Source organism: Azolla caroliniana, unplaced genomic scaffold (genome assembly GCF_043228905.1).
Source record: "Azolla caroliniana isolate FFs.n. ecotype wild unplaced genomic scaffold, voAzoCaro1.0.p SCAF_3, whole genome shotgun sequence".
Taxonomy (NCBI): domain Eukaryota; kingdom Viridiplantae; phylum Streptophyta; class Polypodiopsida; order Salviniales; family Salviniaceae; genus Azolla; species Azolla caroliniana.
Window position 1 is genome coordinate 5,878,623 of NW_028230438.1, and position 18,631 is coordinate 5,897,253.

Here is an 18,631-nt window from a genome sequence, read left to right on the forward strand (position 1 = left end):
AGTAGAACCAAACCTAAGACCATTTCGATGAGAAATGTAAGAATCTCAGTGATGAATTTGATCAAAATATCATGCGAGTATTGTAAGAAAAAAGGGTGTATAAAGAAAATTGTTACCGAGTCTCGGGTGGAAACTAGAACTTTTCTAGCACGAGAGCAAAATGGCAAAATATTTGACTAGAAAGTTAGCTCCTTTACATGATTGAGGATCAAACTCCATTAAAGTAAACTTCCTCATTTTTTCCCAATCAATTGGTCAAGTAAATGGACGCCTAGTGCATTATGTGTTTGATACAAGTAACTCACACAATTTTATGTTATGATCACTCAATACAAATGTTGAGACTTTCAAAAGACTAAAGTGATCACACTTTTAAAGTTCACCTAGTGAAGGGAGGAATACAATCATGAATTGTTGATTTGCATAAATTCCTATGTAGGAATACTTTATTCTCATGTGACGAATTTGAGATCAATTGATATAATAAGGGTTATCCCTAGTTTTATAATAAAACTCCTCTTTTGTTCATCCATTGATTGGATTAACCATTCAATAACTTTTGCATCAAATAACGAATGCTATTATAGAATGTGTAAAATTCCTTCAAAATTCTTGTTTCTTTGCATCTTTAATCCAGCATTACATCTACATGATCAATCCAATGATTCAATATTATCATTTTAATGTTGATATAAATCAAATTACCTTTCATGACCATACCCCATTTTAATGTTGAACTAATCTCAAAGATGTTTTCGAGAGAAATCCAGACTTATGTGTAGTGTTAAGCATGAAATAGAACTCATGCAAGGTGTTTGTTTTAGTGAGCGTTCCACCTTATGGACTTAGTTGAATTGAAGAGGATGAGACCGCAACACAACTTAAGGATGGGCCACATTAGTCCCGGTAAATCTCCTTGGGGTGCACTGCAATTGCAAGTTATCCTGCTCAAGAAAACACAAGGAACATAACGAATGTGTATTGATTATAGCCATTTGAATAAAATGACTGACTGAACACATTTTACATGTTATGCACCTGTCGAACCTGTCAAACCATCGACAGATGATTGTCATGGTGCTTGACACTTTGCCAAAATCAATCTACAAACCATCTTGCATATAAGATAATTACCCTTGAGGAGGGTATTCCTAAAACCACATGATTTCGTAAGTGCTATGGTCATTATGAGTTTCCATTGATCCTACCAGAAATGAATGGCACAAAAAGATGAATGAAGATCAGAGATTGAAAAATGATGAAGGTCTACCATTTTACATGGGAGATGAATCTGCGTTCTTCCACAAAGAGATTTCGACGATGAGAGACTGGTAAAATCTGATCCATATGTGGGTTGCACCTTTGTTCACATTTATGTGAGATGTGGAAGCGTTCTGGATGCTTATTGTGCATTCATAATGATTCTAATTAAGCCAACTGAACCATGGAAAGTTATAATTGAAGATTTTATGAACTCTAGGACCTATGTAATTGGGAAGTTGTCAAGCTCTTTTTTATCAGATGCAGAAGGAAGTAATAAAGCCAACTCGAGCCACTTTCCTTTGTCTTGAAAGCGTGTTCTATTTGCTAAAAGGTTAGCATGTCCATGCTTTTTTTATCAAATGTGATGTGAATTAAGCCTTTTTTGGGCGATGGACACTTTACACATGTATGCGAATTGTCACATGTTGTAAGTCGCACACAATGTGTTTTATAGGTCTTTGACATGGGATGTTGTGATGCACAATACATTAATAGAAGGGCATGCCCATTATGGATACTTTCAAGAAGCACTCTCTTTTCAAGAAAATCGAAGTTCTGACTTTTGATCTAGATCAGGCATCCTTTGTCTGTGTTTTAAAAGTGTATCAAAATTGTGATGCTTTCCAATATGGTATACAAATCATGCCGATGTTGTCAACAATGAGCTTGATTCTTGAGATCAATGCACTTGCTGATCATAATCGTATGCATATGTATATATCTTGTGAGGACATGGAGCTTGCATCTTGTTGAAAAGTTATGAAACCCGAATATGGTTAAATGGAGATATATCTTGTGAAGACATGGATGGAGTTTGCATGTTGTTGAAAAGTTACAAAGCCCAAATACGGAGCACATTGATTTCAGGTTATGCTGAAAATGGCTATGGTGAAGTTGCTCTCAAAATCCTTGATGAGATGAGATACCAGGCATTCAAAACTAATCAAATCAGAGCGTGAGCGTTTTAAAATCATGTTCCTCTAGTCCAAGAGCATGACAAAAGGGAGCAAGATCAATACAGATACTATTGTATGTGGCTTTGAGTTGGATTCATATGCCGGTATATATGTGGCATGTGCCAGTATGGAATGCTGTTATTGGTAAATATGTGAAATGGAAGAAGCTAGTCACATTTCATAGAATGCCTTCCAAAAATGTTGTCACATGGATAACATTGATTGCAGGGTATTCTTCACAACCTGGATATTGTGATGAAGCAAACATACTTTTGGAGAGAATGCAAAATGAGGTAAAGAGCGAAATTCTGTCCATCACTTTGCCATCCCTACGCAAATTATGTTCAGTAACATAAACCAAAGTCGTGTTGAGAGATTCATTGATTTGGGGCCAGAATTTGATTATGCATGTGTGGGCTCTATACTAATCAACATGTACTCTCATTGCTTTTGCCCTCATGATTCATGCAGACCAATGAACAAATGCCTCACAGAGGAGTCATCATGTGAAATGCCCCCTAATTTGTAGCTATGGTCAGCATGGAATTTTTACAGATGCAATGAATTTGTTTCAACAAATGCAAGACGCAGGTGTCATTTAGTTGAATTAGGTTACATACATATAATTCTCTTGAAAGCTTAATATCAGACCAATGGTGAAGACTTTGAGCAGCACTTTTTGGATCCATCTTTGTGATAACGGTGCTTGTATCAATTTTCTTGCAAAATCAGAATGTCTTGAAGATGATAGTAGAATATTTGGTAGCCTACTAGAGCGAACTATTGTGACATGGAACTCATTTATGGCAGGATATGATCAAAACAGGAATCATAAGGAAGCATTGAATTTTAAGTAAAAAAGCATGTGGCCTGTATAGATGGTCTGGTCACTGGTCCTGAGTCATACATGTGTTCATCAAAAAATTTAAATTTTATTTATTTATTGATGCTTTCAGTGTGCATCTGCCTTCCGAGCTCATTGGTATTGAAGTGCATGTGAATCAATGGCATGCTACTTGAGCGCATTGGTCACAATCACCCTTTGTTCTAGCACATGTGCTTTGCCGAAGACATCCGCCTCACAATGAGCTCATCTTCTTAGCCCAAGGCATGTTATGGGGACTAGCATCAACTTGAATTGTTTGTATTTGGATTGATTGCTTGACCTCTTGGGCCATCACTTCCTGTGGAACTTTTGCATTGACATGACCACATTTCTCGTACATGCTGACTAAAGAATTGTTTACCATTTCATGTCCCTTCCTTACAACTTCCATGTGTACTGCTTTGTCCTTGTCCAAATCATTCGCGCTACAAAATCCATTTTGTAATACATGTGTAGGTGATACTAATTGGAAGAAAGCCTTGTTAATTGCTTATCTTGAAGTCCTTCCAATGCTTTCACCCCAAACCCATATTAACTGTGTCCTGCAATAAGTGAATTCCACAAGGTTACAATTTGACAAGGCATTTTGTCAAACACATCTTCAGATTTTGCTAGCATTACATATCAGGAAACAGGTTGGGAATGAGAGAGCCTCCTTCCAGGCCCTGTTTAACAAGAAGAAAATGCATTGCTTGCCCTTCAGATGTGGCTCTGCTAGCACATCAAACCTTTTGGAGGGTACAAAATATGCCCAGCATTTATAAACCACCCAAAGTCTGCATAAATGTCAATCAACGCATTACCAACTGAAACTTCATTTCCAAGAAGGCCATTTTCTCACAATTTGAGCATGGATTTTAGTGACCCTTTTCTATGCCATAGAGAGAACCATGCTTAACCTTCTGCTTGAGGCCACATGCTTTTTTATTTAAAATTAAAGAAGCTCAAACTAGACTAAGTATTCAACCCACACCATCTACAGCCTCTCACTATTACATTATCTACTAAGTGACCTTGGCATCATCTACTCCTCTAGCAATGACTTGCAAAAGGAATGGGTTTGTGTGGGTTTAGAAGGTGGAACTTTTGGTTCATTTTCTCAACAATTTTGAGATGTTTGACCATTTCTCAATCCTAAGCTTAATCTCTCACTCATGCCACTTAATGTGGAATTTGTACATCTTTCGAAAAAGCTAAATTGCTGTGCAAATGTACCTAATAGTTTTGAGGGTGATTTAGGACTGGGATAGAGTGGTTTTGTGGCCTTGTCATCGAAAAAATTAGCAGGTTACTAGTTGATTGGTGGAGGTGTTTTGCTCTAGTCTTGACAACATACACCAACTTTTGATGCTATGTGTTGAGCATCTCCATAGTGGTTGTCAGGTGTCATTGGCCCCGCCTAGTCAATGCCATTAGTTTCACCCAGTGTATGCTATCGTTCGATTGCTATCTACTTGATCATACATAGTTCTAAAGTACTACAGAGCTCATTGGTCAGACAATCTGCTTGAAGTATCTCCGGAGTTGTCGTCTGACCAAGATGGTTGTAAGGGCCTCTGTAGTGGCATCGTTCTTGATGGAAAGGCCTATACCTCTTAAATTTTAATCATGCCTCTAGTCTTGACAACATACACCAACTTTTGATGCTATGTGTTGAGCACCTCCATAGTGGTTGTTAGGTGTCATTGGCCCCGCCCAGTCAATGCCATTAGTTTCACCCGGTGTATGCTATCGTTTGATTGCTATCTACGTGATCATACATAGTTCTAAAGTACTACAAAGTTCATTGGTCAGACAATTTGCTTGAAGTATCTCCGAAGCTATCGTCTGACCAAGATGGTTGTAAGGGCCTCTATAGTGGCATCATTCTTGATGGAAAGGCCTATACCTCTTAATCATGCCCGAAAACATTCAGTTTGCACTTCACTAGGCTATGACCTTAGCAAGGTAGAATTGCCCTTGGATGTCTCACTCTCTTGTGAGGTTAGGGTAACTATTATGGTACCACTACCACACATAACTTTATCTTAACAATATAGATGATGGAGGGCACAAATCATATATAAATAGTCACGATGTGTACCAACTAGCCAACATTAATCACTTAAGGATAACTTAAACATTTATTTGTGCAAAATCAAAATCAAAACAGAAGAAAAAGATTTTGCTCACTGATTATATAGAATATATTACAAAGAAATATATATATCAATGATCTTCCTTCTTCTTCTCCTTTTGTTACATGGTGTGATATTTATACACGGTTGGTGCTTTCAACTTTTGGAATCTAGGACCTCTTGGGGCTTGCATTCATCTTCATCTTGAAATGCTGACCATTAGGGATTGAGGATTGCAGTTTCATACTATTGTTCAAATAGTATAATATGGAATACATTGTGGATGTGAAAATGCATTGGGAGGTCTAGTTGTAATGCAATTGTGTTAACTTGTTGGTAAGGGTATAATTTCTTGTAGTCCAATGTGACACAAGATTAGGTATCATGATCCACAAATCCTAAAAATCTAGGTGACTGAAAGTCAAGTGTTTCCTTCATCTTTTTTTTCATGCTTTGGTGTTTATTGAGTAGTGTTGAACATTGCTCTAGGAAATCGCAAAGGGTGGCTACATTTCAATCTTGTTGATAACCAAAAACTTACACTGAATCAATACAAAAACTAATAAAGGGAGGTTTGAGGGAAAGACCACCACAATTGAGGCCCAAGGTTAGTGGCCATTCAAAATGACTATACAACATCAAAGAGTTCATGATTAGGAGACTTTTAAGTAAATTTATCAGAAGAAATAGTGATAGTTTCATGATAAAGTCTTGTGAAATAATCTAGACAACAAAATGAACAATCATCGTCTTGTCACGCACTTTGACAATTTGTTTATTCAAAAAGTTTTTATGGAATGTAGACCAATTTGTCATAGAAGATGAGCCAATCTTCAAATGTAAATTTACTCACATCGTTGCATTTCAAGAACTTGGTCGAACTTGTCAAACACTTTTTTATATCCCTTGAGAATAGAATTAAGCTCTTCATTGTGAGGATATCCTTAATCATTGATTCATTCATAGGGAGGATCTACGTGATAAAAATTTGACTTGACCATGTTTTTTATGGGTTTGAGCTTATAGGTCACAAAGCTTAATCCCTAATAGAAATTGAACCAAGGAAGATGGTTGGTCAATGAAGGTTTGCAGAAGTCAACATATGGGTTGGCACTTCCTTGTGCTTCTTTAATTCGATCTTTTGTCTTGATTCCCACAAGGACACTTGTAAACACACATTTTGCGTGCAAGATAATGTGCTTGTATTTGGCGACTTGTATTTCAGGCATATAAAGGTTTTCTTTAGAAGGTTTTGAGACTTTAGAAAATTTAAGGGTGGGTACAAAGGGGAAAGAAAGTAGGTAGTCAGTGTGAAACCTAGGCTTGGAGAATTGGGGGTGTAGGATTGGCCTCATGCATTGGTTCGATGACATCAAGTAGTAGGAACAATGGAGAGAGGGATGAAAGAAATGGTTTTAGTGTCTTCGATATCATGACTAACAATTATTGTGGGGTAAATTATGATGATAATAGGACATAATCGACGAATAACTAATTATGCAATAATATATTTTTTTGGATGCTAAGAACCATCAGTATGTTTTTGAAATAAATCAAATGGGTAAATAAATTTTGGTATTTTGGTTTTGTAATTACTTCTAATACGTCTCCTTGAATTACTATAATTGATCTAAATACTTGATATTTTACGAGGGAAGGAAAAGTTAAATGCAACGCAATTTAGTTTTAAACATCGTTTCCATGGATGCTTGATAAAAACTATATTTTTTTATGAAATCAAATTATTCCATTTATTAACTTTAATTTGTTTTCCACCATGACAATCATCCCCATGCACAAGGGATTAGAGAGTGATCAATTTATACCCCTCGGGCCTCTATGTGAAACCTAGGAATAAACCATTAAACCAAACTACTTAAACTTATAAACAACTAAACTGAGTTCTATACTAGATACATGTTACCATAAACATGGATAAACGGGAGAAAAAAAGCACAATTACATTTTGAGTCTTATTGTGCATTTCTACTTAATGCTAAAATAAATACAAATATGGACAAGTACACATACGTTGGTTCCATCAATATGTTGGACATCAAGTATTACCAAACTTGGGGAAAAATCATAAGAATCCATTTAAAGCATGTCATCACAAGTCGAGTCATAGCAAAACACGCACCATATTTGATGTAATCCATGCTTCATTTGTGAACCTTACTTATAGGGTGCACACCTAAGTCTTAGTAATGTGGAAAAGGTCGTCATGCATATATGCACACAAGCTGAATTCACAATAATGTGCACACACATGTATATGTTTGTGCAGGTAAAGGGTACGGTTGGACAATAGGAATGCAAGAAGTGTGTGTGTTCTTGTTCTACCTCTAGCTATAAGAAGAAGGTGCATTTTGTTTTTTTGTCTCTTCATTCCATTTGTCATCGTTATACCTAGAGCAACAAATCATCATTATAATTTGATTGACTTTAGGTTATTACCTCCCTAATTCCCTTTAAATTCATTGGTTTATCTCATTTTCTTTCGATAATCATCTGTCATTTGTGTACAAGTCACTTTGTAATGTATTAAAGAGAACTAATCAAGTTACAAAATGCAAGGAGTATATTGTTCTATTCGGTTAAGGTTCTAAAATTTTAATTGAGTCTTATTCTAGGGTTTATCACACTTTCAAATCTTGTGCAAATCCCTTGTATCGATTCACTATTCTAAGTTCTTGTTATTTACTCACATCTTGAAAACCTCCCTCACATTATTTTTATAGTTTTGTAGATCTTCCATTTTGTCTCTTAGTTCCATCAACGATATAGTCATGGCAGATATATTGAAATCCATTGTATTATACAGATCACATGATCATGGATGCACAAAAGGAAAAGAAGAGGGTGGTTTGTGTGACTGGGGCATCAGGATTTGTGGCATCATGGCTTGTCAAGAGGCTCTTAGAGCATGGCTACTATGTTCGTGGCACTGTTAGAGATCCCGGTATAACTAAACAAATATATATATATCATAATTATGTAAATTATATTGTCTGCATCTTCTATGTATTTGTACAATTAGAGTTTAAGCAGGACAAAGCGATATGATCTTTTTTTAGATGGTTTGATATAGACATGCATACATTTTTTAGTTAATCACAAGAATGAAAATATATGGTGTGGTGCAAAACGACGCATCCACATTGCGAAGATTTAAAAAGACCAGTACATGATGGAGAGGAACTTTAACTCACTTCTATAAGCATTTGGATAGTTACAAACTAAAGTAATTAGAAACAGTTGAGGTATGTTAGAAATAGATGATTTATTATTGTTGCTAGTAACATGATCAAGTAGACCAAAAACATCATTGCTAGAGACTCGAGAGGCTTCTTTATTGTACTTTCCACAAAGTTCATACTCATGCTTAGATAGAGGACATACTATTATGTGTCAAAGATACAAAGGGAGATTGCATATATATGTAACATGCATATCCATAATTGTTAAAAATGAAAGCTTCAACCATTCACATATTTAACAAAGACAACAAGAATCTTGGTTAACTTCCTAAATGCATCGTCAACATCATATTGTATGCTCGAATTGTAGTTCCCAAATGTAATTGGATGATATTTTACTACTCCTTTGCTACTTCTTTCACAATTTGACAATGCTAAAACATAAATTGGATGCATTTTTACTCATGTACCAATCCATTTTTGTCCTATTTAAGATAATGTTGCAAAAACACAACATCTTCGAACACTTCATGGAGCTAAAGAGAGGCTTGAGTTATTGCGAGCTGACCTTTTGGAAGAGGGTAGTTTTGATGCTCCAATTAGTGGCTGTGAAGGTGTCTTCCACACCGCAACCCCAGTGAAATTGGTTGAAAAAGATCCCAAGGTAAGATTTAAAGTTCATTTGAGTTCAAATTTTTGGAATGAGCTAAAACAAATGTTTAACTTAAACAATTATGTGCCCATGGGAGTTTGAAAAATCCTGCTTTCCTTGACCCCTTCTTTAGGTGGAGTTGATAGATCCCGCTGTAAAAGGAACCCTTAATGTCCTACAAAGTTGCAAAAAGTCACAAACAGTTAAGCGGGTTATCATTACATCCTCTAGCGCCGCAATTCGTTTTAGAGCTGACATTGAACCAGAACAAGTGCTTGACGAATCTAGTTGGTCATCTTTAGAAATATGTGAGCAATTCAAGGTAAACAAAGGAATATGAAAACTTTAACAAACTGAGTCAAAGTTAAAGTTCATGCAAATAAATTTGTCTATTTATTTAAAAATGTACAATCTATTTATATACATATGTGAACATTTATACATATTTAGCTAGGAATTTTTTTCGAATATTAAGTAACACATAGATTTGTAATGCTTTGTATGCATATTTGATTCAAGTTTCATGTTTTTTGTTTTCAAGATATGGTATGCAATGGCCAAGGTCCTTGCTGAAAGAGCAGCATGGGACTTTTCTGAGAAGAATGAATTGGATGTTGTAGTCATTCATCCAAGCTTTATTATTGGGCCAGTCTTACCTCCTGATCTTTGTTCCACCGCTTCAGATACTTTGGGTCTCTTGAAAGGTTAGAAATCTTATGATGAATGCTTTTGGGTTATGCATCTAGTATGGCCAACCTTTTCAATCATGTAAACACAGGTGATAGCACTAAATTTTCATATCATGGGAGAATGGGATATGTGCATATTGATGATGTTGCAAGTGCTCACATCTTAGCATATGAGGATCCCAAAGCAAAAGGAAGATATATTTGCTCTTCTATTGTTTTAGAAGTTCAAGACCTTGCAGAACGTCTTGCTGCTAGATATCCCAATTTACACATTCCACTAGAGTAAGAAAGTATTCCTTCAATTGTCAACATTCATGATAACGTTTTTATCACAAAACCAAATTCTAAATGATTGAATTTCTTTGTTTATGTCATAGATTTCAAAACTATGGAGAGAGACCTCGTTACCTTCTTGATTCATCCAAATTTGAGAAATTGGGCTTGCGTTTTAAGTCTATTGAAGATATGTTTGATGATTGCATATCGTCATTTAAAGCCAAAGGTCTTCTTGAGTGAAATTATTCGCAAATCAGTTAAGACTGTGATGTATTTCCTAAAAATATGAATGATCAAACTCTAGAAATAATATTGGGATAATACATTGTGGTTCAATTTTTTTAAACATGTGAATTCTTACTACTAATTATTGATGGCTATATAAAGCTAAATAATCTTAGATTAGTGAATTATGCACATGTTGCATTGAGTGTTTGACGTATGTATGTATAATTGTGTAATTTCCAAACTTTGTTTCTCATTGACAAATTTCTCTATTATATTGGAAGTTATCAAATGGTTAAATGGACTATATCATTTAATATACCAACTTATTGGGACACCTTAAACAAATGCAACATGTTTGCATACTAATGGGTAAGGCTGTAGAGTTCTCCCAATGTTGCTTTAATAACTAGTAGTGCAAGTTCATGTAGACGGACAACGGGAAATGCAATCAACGTAGTTAGGTCTTCCCTAGGTAAGACACATATGCACTTACATCAAAAATCATATTAATGAAAATTTTGATCTATGTACATTTCAGTTTTACGTAGTTAAGCCAATCATTTGACTAGAAGATAAATATTGACAAAATGTCATGTTCCCTTTTCTAACACCCACATTATATTCAAAAATTTTATATGTTAAAAGCCAAGTTTTTTTTTATTTTTTTCCCCAAAAATATCCTACTTCCATTAGTTAAGAAAAAGTACATAGGATAATATACAACTCATATGTTACAAGCCACTTTGCATGACTACAAGAAAACAACATGTATAAATGAAGCAACAAAGCCTCAGCACAAAATTACTCAACAGAATTCCCACAACATGAGCCTCAGACAACCCACATTCAGTAAAGACACCCTCCAATCTCTTCACAATTCAGCACCCACCTCTATGATTAGTACCATTGGAGGAAACAGCCACTGGGGTGGCTAAGAAATCCACTTTGCATTGCCATCCACCATCAGTAGCATTGGAGAACCTCTCCATTTAAGAAGGAAGCAGTATCTAACTTCTTCACTCGCATCAAAGGGCCCCTGAAGGCTGTCAAACTTTCCTTGTAGCGTAGAAATCAGATTAAACCAAATCATCATTAAACTCTCAGCCGATGGGGTTCGCTTCCCGGTAAACGACTCCTTGCACCTAGATACCCACCACACTTGCCCACCAGTAAGGCCAGCCACTAAAAACCAAATATCTACGTACCATTCTTGTATGTAGCCAAGTTTTTTATTAACAACAAAATATATCCATTAAAATTTCGACAACAAGAGACAAGGTAATATCACATTTTATTGTTGCATTTTGAAATAAATAGAAAAGCCTAACTTTTTTGGAAAAAAGAAAAGAAAAGCCTAACCATATATGTAGTGCATTCGTTAAAAGTGTTATATAATGGCTATAGTTTCTTGCCTCTAGTAACCAAACAATTATAGCAAAATGAAGCAACACATATATACATGAACTAGGATGATCCCAAGTCATCGTTTCATCATGCGAAACCTTCAGCAAAGCACACCTCACTCACCTTGGTTATCCGTGTTCACATTTTCGTAAAAGCTCCTTTAAGCCGTTACGAATATGATTATGCTTCTATGTTAAACGGAAAGAAGCTTGTAACAAGGATGCCAAAACTAATCCAAGTGGGTGTACAAATTTCTTCTCTCCCTCTAATGAACAATTCGTGGCACAAACAAACAATCATGACATTCTAATTTCTACCATCACCTAGGTCACTTACCTCTAGAGTCTACACTCACTTCTAAGAAAGTTCAAGCTCTTTGAGATCTATACAATCACACTATCAAATTTGATGCTCTTATTGTGGATCATAAATTTGAAACATTATCCACGTCATTTGAACGTAGCCACCACTCAATCACATCAGAGGTTCTTAATTATCCAACAACTATCAATGAGGCATTGTAGAGTCCAAATATTGAATGGCAAGCTTCGATGGAGAACGAGTTTGGATCTCCCTTTGCCAACAAAACATGGATCATAGTATCACTCATTATATGCTACTATTCTAGCTCATGCAAATGGGTATTGTTTCAAAAATACACCTTGATGGTAGTAAATGGCATGCTAGGAACTTCGTATTGTGGGTCATGATTTCCCTCGAGTGGAAGGACTTGAGTATTCTAAAACATTTTCTTTCTTTCTACATATGGAATCATTCCAACTATTATGGATCTAGCCACCATTCTTGACGTTGAGGTTCGTCTTTTGGATGCACATGCAACATTCCTGCAAAGTGACCTACCAAAAGAAAACTACATGCCACAAACTCCTAGATTTGAGTCAAGTTTACAACTCAACTATGTTTGTTGGATCCATTGATCCCTTATATGGACTTGATCAATCTCCTCGATTATGGTTTCCAGATTTATGAATTTCATGCTCTCTCAAGCCTACTCTATATCCAAACCAAATATTTACATCGGAAATAACAAGAGATCTAATTAACTATAACATTATATGTGGATGACATCCCTATAATCAATTCAACAACCTTCGACCTATCGATTTCATTCACATTGAGTCATTATTACATGTGGTTAGCGTGCTAGATCATTGAGAAGTATGTGATGCACTCCACGAGATTATCTTTGCCATAGCACGTGTGTATTGACATGTAGGCAATAGTGACTAGCAAAAAAGGTGGATAACCTAGTTACGATTGTCACAACATGAAAGGGTTTAAGATCCCAAACACATTGGCATATTGTGGTTTGGCATCATTAGCCACTATATGTCTTGGATTCGTAAATGGTTTGGAATTGACCGAGTAGTCTCATTAGACGTGCTCACTACAATATTCAGGGGTTCCTCAAAGTTCTTGCAATGTGGGTTAAAAAAATATTAAAGGAATAGAATGTTGGGGTGTGGAAGGTCACATATGAGCTTTGACCCCTCTTTGAATTGTGTACAAGATGAGGCCCTTCCAGAAGCAAATGTCAGGATTGTAGGTGGTGGTCAAAACGGAGACTTTATAGGGAAACAAAATCCACTAAGCTCATCACCTATAAGTTGTCGGGTGTTGTCATCGCGTTGGTAGTTCAGTAGGAAAACTTTCGGCACAATCAATATGGATATTGAGGAAAACTTGACCACACTAGGTGAGGATATTAGTACTTATCAATAAAAATTCATACAACAGGGCACAAAGTAAACAAAAATTGAATTGCTTGATTAACACACCAAGTAAGAGAAAGCGACACACATGCTAAAACAAAGGTGCTCTATTAAAATGTATCTTTCTTTGCCTTAAAAGGGTTTCTATTACAAGGGAGAAGAGCAAGGCCACATAAATGTTGTTAGATACCTCCCACTATTTACATTTTATGGTAACCTCTTTGTATCTTCTAATTATATGGATAATGGAATTATAATTTTAGTTTACACTCGCCCTAGGGGATGGCTAACATCAATTACATGGAAGACCATGATATCACATGGATTGGCCAACAATTGGGAAGATATCAATCAACCCAATGTAATGCATCCCACATTTGACGCTTGGCAAAAGGCTAGGATGGGGATAGCGGTGCATTTGAAAGAGGTGGATATGGTGCTTGTTGTGGGATCGCCTTTATGAAGTTTGTTTTGAGTATTACTAGGAGGCTACAACGCGTTCATCTTTGTGTCTCACATTTGAAATGTTGATGTGTGTTTCTCTTTCATTATTTACTTGTCATTTGTAAGAATGTCCTCGTAATTGTGTCGTATACCATGTGCATCTTTGAATATGAATGCCCTTGAGTGCTTATATGCATAAATGACGTCGTCGCAATCTTCTTTAGTTATTTAAGAGAGAAAAGTCGAATGGACAATAAAGAAGACTAATTAAAGAGACACTATAATGAAATAGATTTGAAGAATTTCTGCATTATTCTTCTTATATTAAAAACAATGTTATCCCGTGCATTTTGATCATTCATCTTTTTAGCATTCTTAATCAATCATATAGCTTCGGAGTTTTGCGAGAAGCAATAACGCATCAACCTCATGTTTTATTTTGTATGGCTAAAGAACATACCACAACAAAATAAAGGCAAATTTCTACTGGGATTATGATCATCTAAAGTTAAATATGTCATGAATGAAAGAAATTGGCGTCAAATTACTACATGTAAATCCTAAAACTCATGCAACATCTAATATACCATAATGCAAATTGTTGGTATTAGATTTCGAAGATATTTCCTTTCTAATATGGCCTACTCCCATAATGAAACTAATCTTGTTAACGAGTACTTGTATTCCATTTATTAGAAAGGCTCTATTCAAGCAACAAGAAACTGATATAAAAGTGGGTATTTTCATGATGGTGTGGCCAACTCCTTAGAACAAAACATGAGCAATGTTACATTCTTGAACCTATTATGTTCTGCACATGCCTTCTTCTAAGTTCATACCTATTCCACCCAAACAAAACCATGCGTTATATGGCCCACTATTTGTATCTAAGACATCAATTCACATGTTCCCATTTTGCAAATTTTGCATAAAGTAAAGATTACTAATGCCACAAGTAACTAATGCATTAAGAGCCATTGTCATACTTCATTGAGAAATATTGTAATAAATGCCTTCAAATACATATAGAGAGTCACAAAACCATGTGTTATTCAGCCCACTATTTGTATCTAGGACATCAATTCACACATCTCCATTTTTAAATTTTTGCATAAAATAAAGATTACTAATGCCAACTAGTAACTAAAGCATTAAGAGCCATTCTCATACTTCATTGAGAAATATTGTAAATTGTAATAAAAGCCGTCAAATACATATGGAGAATCACAAATGATATGGACATGAGAAACAATCATGTCTTCATAGAAAAACCCCGAATTTGCAAACTCTACTATCTAATTCATGCATTGAGAGTTGTCATAATTCATTGGAAATATTCTAATATAAGCCTTCAAATACACATGGAGGTTCACAAATGGTATGCACATGAGAATTATTCATATCGTCATACACAACCTCAATTTTGCAAACACATGCATAAATGATGAATGACAAGTTTGAGTTGGATCAACACTAAAGACACTGTGGAACTTACGAATAAAATGACATGTTCGAAATAGGATAAACTTTCTGCAATTTTCACCTCCAACATTAGACAGGATGTGTTCCAGCAGAATGCTATAGATTTTCGGAAGACCATCGGAAAGATACGCGCGCGAGAATAAACAAATACAAAGTCTTGCTGCCAAAGGAAAGGAAAGGTGAATAAAACATTCGACCGACATTTCGATGATTGGAAAATTTATATGTATATATTATCGATTGACAAAAAGATGAGAAGCTTGAATACTCTTCTATCGAATAAGGTGACCCTAAGGCTCGAACCAAACCAAACTTCTCATTGAAGGCTATACTTAATTGACCCTATTTAGTTAAAGAAAGTGATATACGTAATAAAGAGCTGTGAAAGAATGAAAGTTTGGAGCCCAACACCTTACGTGGATAGGTAGCATATTGCCACTAGTTAAGCCCTTCACATTAAAATAAGATATGATAGAAACTCCTAGTCAAAATGGTCTTCTTGATTGTGAAATCTCATCTTAAAAATAGAAAGAGATGGAGGTTCCTAATGCTCGTGATCTTATTAAAGGTGAAACGTCACATTCAAGAAGATGATGTTCTTACTTTGAAAGGTCATAACCACTTCAATGACCATGAAAAGTTTGGGGGTAAACAACAACTACAACAATTGTGATGCATATACGGCAATTAGTATGTTGTCAACTACAAGATTAAAATCTTGAGTTAGAAAAGACAAACCTACTAGGGTGAAATATATTTGGAAATAGACCTAGGTACATGCCTAATAATTGGTCAATAGGCGAATGCATGCGCAAACAAAATTAAAATATAGAAGCATGTTTCAACACACATTTACATCTATATGGAGTAGGTCAACTTTCATGGATACATAAACATTCACTTGACCCAATATTGTGCCTCTTTATCATATTCTACTAAAACGTTTAAGATAGGTAACATAGATTTTACTAAATAAGAAATGTTCTAAAAATATGAAATGTTAAATTATAGAAACAAACCATGTCTCACTACCACCCAAGATATCTTAATATGGCTTAAAAGCGACCTAGTGACAAGATTTTAGGCTACACCCACGCATGTGCTTGTATGTTCAAGTTTGCAAAACTAAAGTGTTCATATGTATATTTTCTTGCATTACTCAATTTTCCTTGAACATTTAGTTCATATGTCCTCAATTTGTTTTTTTCTATGAAAATGACTCTAAATTTTCAATATACTAAAAGAGCGCACATACATGAGCCCAAAAAAGAACCCACACATGTAATATTAAAAAGAAATGAGAATGAGAACTGTGTTGTTAGAAGCAAGACATTACGTGCAAGGCACAACTTGGTGCAGTTCCTCACAATTGGTCATTAATAGGAGAGCCCAAGAGAAAGAGAGATGGAGCAATTTGTTTGAGTTGCAAAGTAGACCTTGAACCTCATAAATAGTGCAAGCAATAAAAAGTTGAATGCAAATGTTAACTAAGCATAATATCTAATCACATGAAAAGTACTCGAGAAAAAGAAAAACCTATAGCTCTTTAGTATTACCCCACCATCTTGATCTTACAAATGCTTTCTAGACACGCAGAGACACAAAATGCCAAAATCACCATGAATGTCGTTGCTCTATAAAAGCATTCCAATTGAAGGACAATACGTTGCCCTTTTTTTAACGAGGTAATGCTAAAGAAAAATTGTCTTCCATTCACTTCAACAATCACAATCCTCACAACCTTATTATGTCATGGTAAAATAGAAAGTTGTTGGAATTTTAAATCACTTTCAAATGCTTGCTTGAATCCCATACTATATATCTAAGATAATAAGAGATAACACTAAAATACCCTTGACTTTCTACAAACGACTATGCTACCCTAGTTTTTCTTCAAATTAACAAAGTATACCTTTATTTTCCAAAATACCCTACTTTTTAATCAATCAACCAAATTACTCATGTTCATAATATACTTGTGTTCATTATTATGAGTGCTATAATTAATTACAAGACTTAAATACTAATGTTATTGGTAATTTTGTTGGGTCAAGTTAATCAAAATTTAAGACTTTCTTGGGCTAAAAAGGAAAGGGGAGTTTTTCCCTTGATGTCGGTTCTCACAAACCCCCTAACATTGCAACTTCATCCTTCACTAAGGATGTGGAGAATTTCAGGTAAGACTAGATGTTTCTCAACTAAATCATGTAGTGAAGCTATCAAATTACATCCAGTTTGTAAAAAGAGAATGCATGGATCGAGTTTATAAATAATGAATTTACATTTATGTTTGTCAAAGATTGAAGACATACTTTTGATTGATTTATGATGGGAAGAAGGGACACTATTTTGTTGGCTATGTATATAAAGTGAATGTCAATTCCAATTAAGAGAAAGTTAAAGCAACAAAGACATACTTCAGGACATTGTCGATTGGTTTCGTAAAGGACAAATTATACGAAGAATGGCACTTTCATTGAGCCATCAATCCCAAAATTTCACCCATGTGCACATTGTTCACAAAATGTCATTTTAAGACTAATGATAACAATAGAGTGGGATATGAACCTAGTGATAATGGAAGCTACACCTATTGATCAATTATGGGAAGGAGGAAAACATTATTGCAAATTTTCTTAGTCTCTATTAGTTCATCTTTAATATCATTTTGTGAATTAATATGTGGCATTTTATGAATCATATGACCATCATGGGCATTTCAGCATTTATAGCAAAGTTAGGGTTTCATGTTCTACTATACTTTTCCAACAAACATTAAGAGAGATTCTCCAAATGGAAAGACAAATATGAGTTTATCGAGTAAATGCATGGAGAATTGTATTGATAACCATATTGTCATTGTTAATGTGAATGTGAATGAAAAGAGAGATTGTACCAAAGTCTTTGGAATCGTGTCATTGATCTAGAAAATGTTAAGATTGTGTAATGCAAGATAAATTAGAGAGATTCTATCAAAGCCCTATGTTAGGATATACATATATAATTAGGTCTTCAAATGTAGGACAAAGTTCATATCTACATATTCAACTCAATAGTATAGGTCATGTAGTCAGACCTTGGTAAGATGGTGTCCTCGAAATTAGATTAAGGTTCAAGTATGTAGTTCTATAAAATGAAATAAAATGTATTTTGATGCTATAATAAAAAAGACATCTATCAAGAGGTTCTGATATTGGTGACATTATTACTTTACAGTATGCACCTTGCAATGTTGTGTATAGCTTTATGCCAAATTTAGCTTTTGTATCATCTTGAGATTTAGGACACCTCCCAAGTTGAT

At 35.1% G+C, this 18,631-nt stretch overlaps 1 protein-coding gene and 1 long non-coding RNA gene across 2 annotated transcripts; one reads left to right on the forward strand and one right to left on the reverse strand.

Annotated features, from left to right (window-relative positions):
- Nucleotides 1–296: 296 nt before the first annotated feature.
- LOC147866018 (uncharacterized) lies at nucleotides 297–1,381 on the reverse strand. Its single transcript, XR_015529462.1, has 3 exons — nucleotides 1,271–1,381; nucleotides 1,039–1,151; nucleotides 297–944 (listed from the first exon to the last, which is right to left on the reverse strand). It is a non-coding gene; the product is annotated as an uncharacterized LOC147866018 (long non-coding RNA).
- A 5,229-nt stretch (nucleotides 1,382–6,610) lies between these two features.
- On the forward strand, nucleotides 6,611–10,279 carry DRL1 (dihydroflavonol 4-reductase-like1). Its single transcript, XM_087316020.1, has 7 exons — nucleotides 6,611–6,634; nucleotides 8,073–8,184; nucleotides 8,917–9,086; nucleotides 9,208–9,396; nucleotides 9,616–9,778; nucleotides 9,853–10,045; nucleotides 10,141–10,279. The coding sequence occupies exons 1-7, from the start codon at nucleotides 6,611–6,613 to the stop codon at nucleotides 10,277–10,279; spliced, it is 990 nt and encodes a 329-aa protein (XP_087172146.1).
- The last annotated feature ends 8,352 nt before the right edge of the window (nucleotides 10,280–18,631 follow it).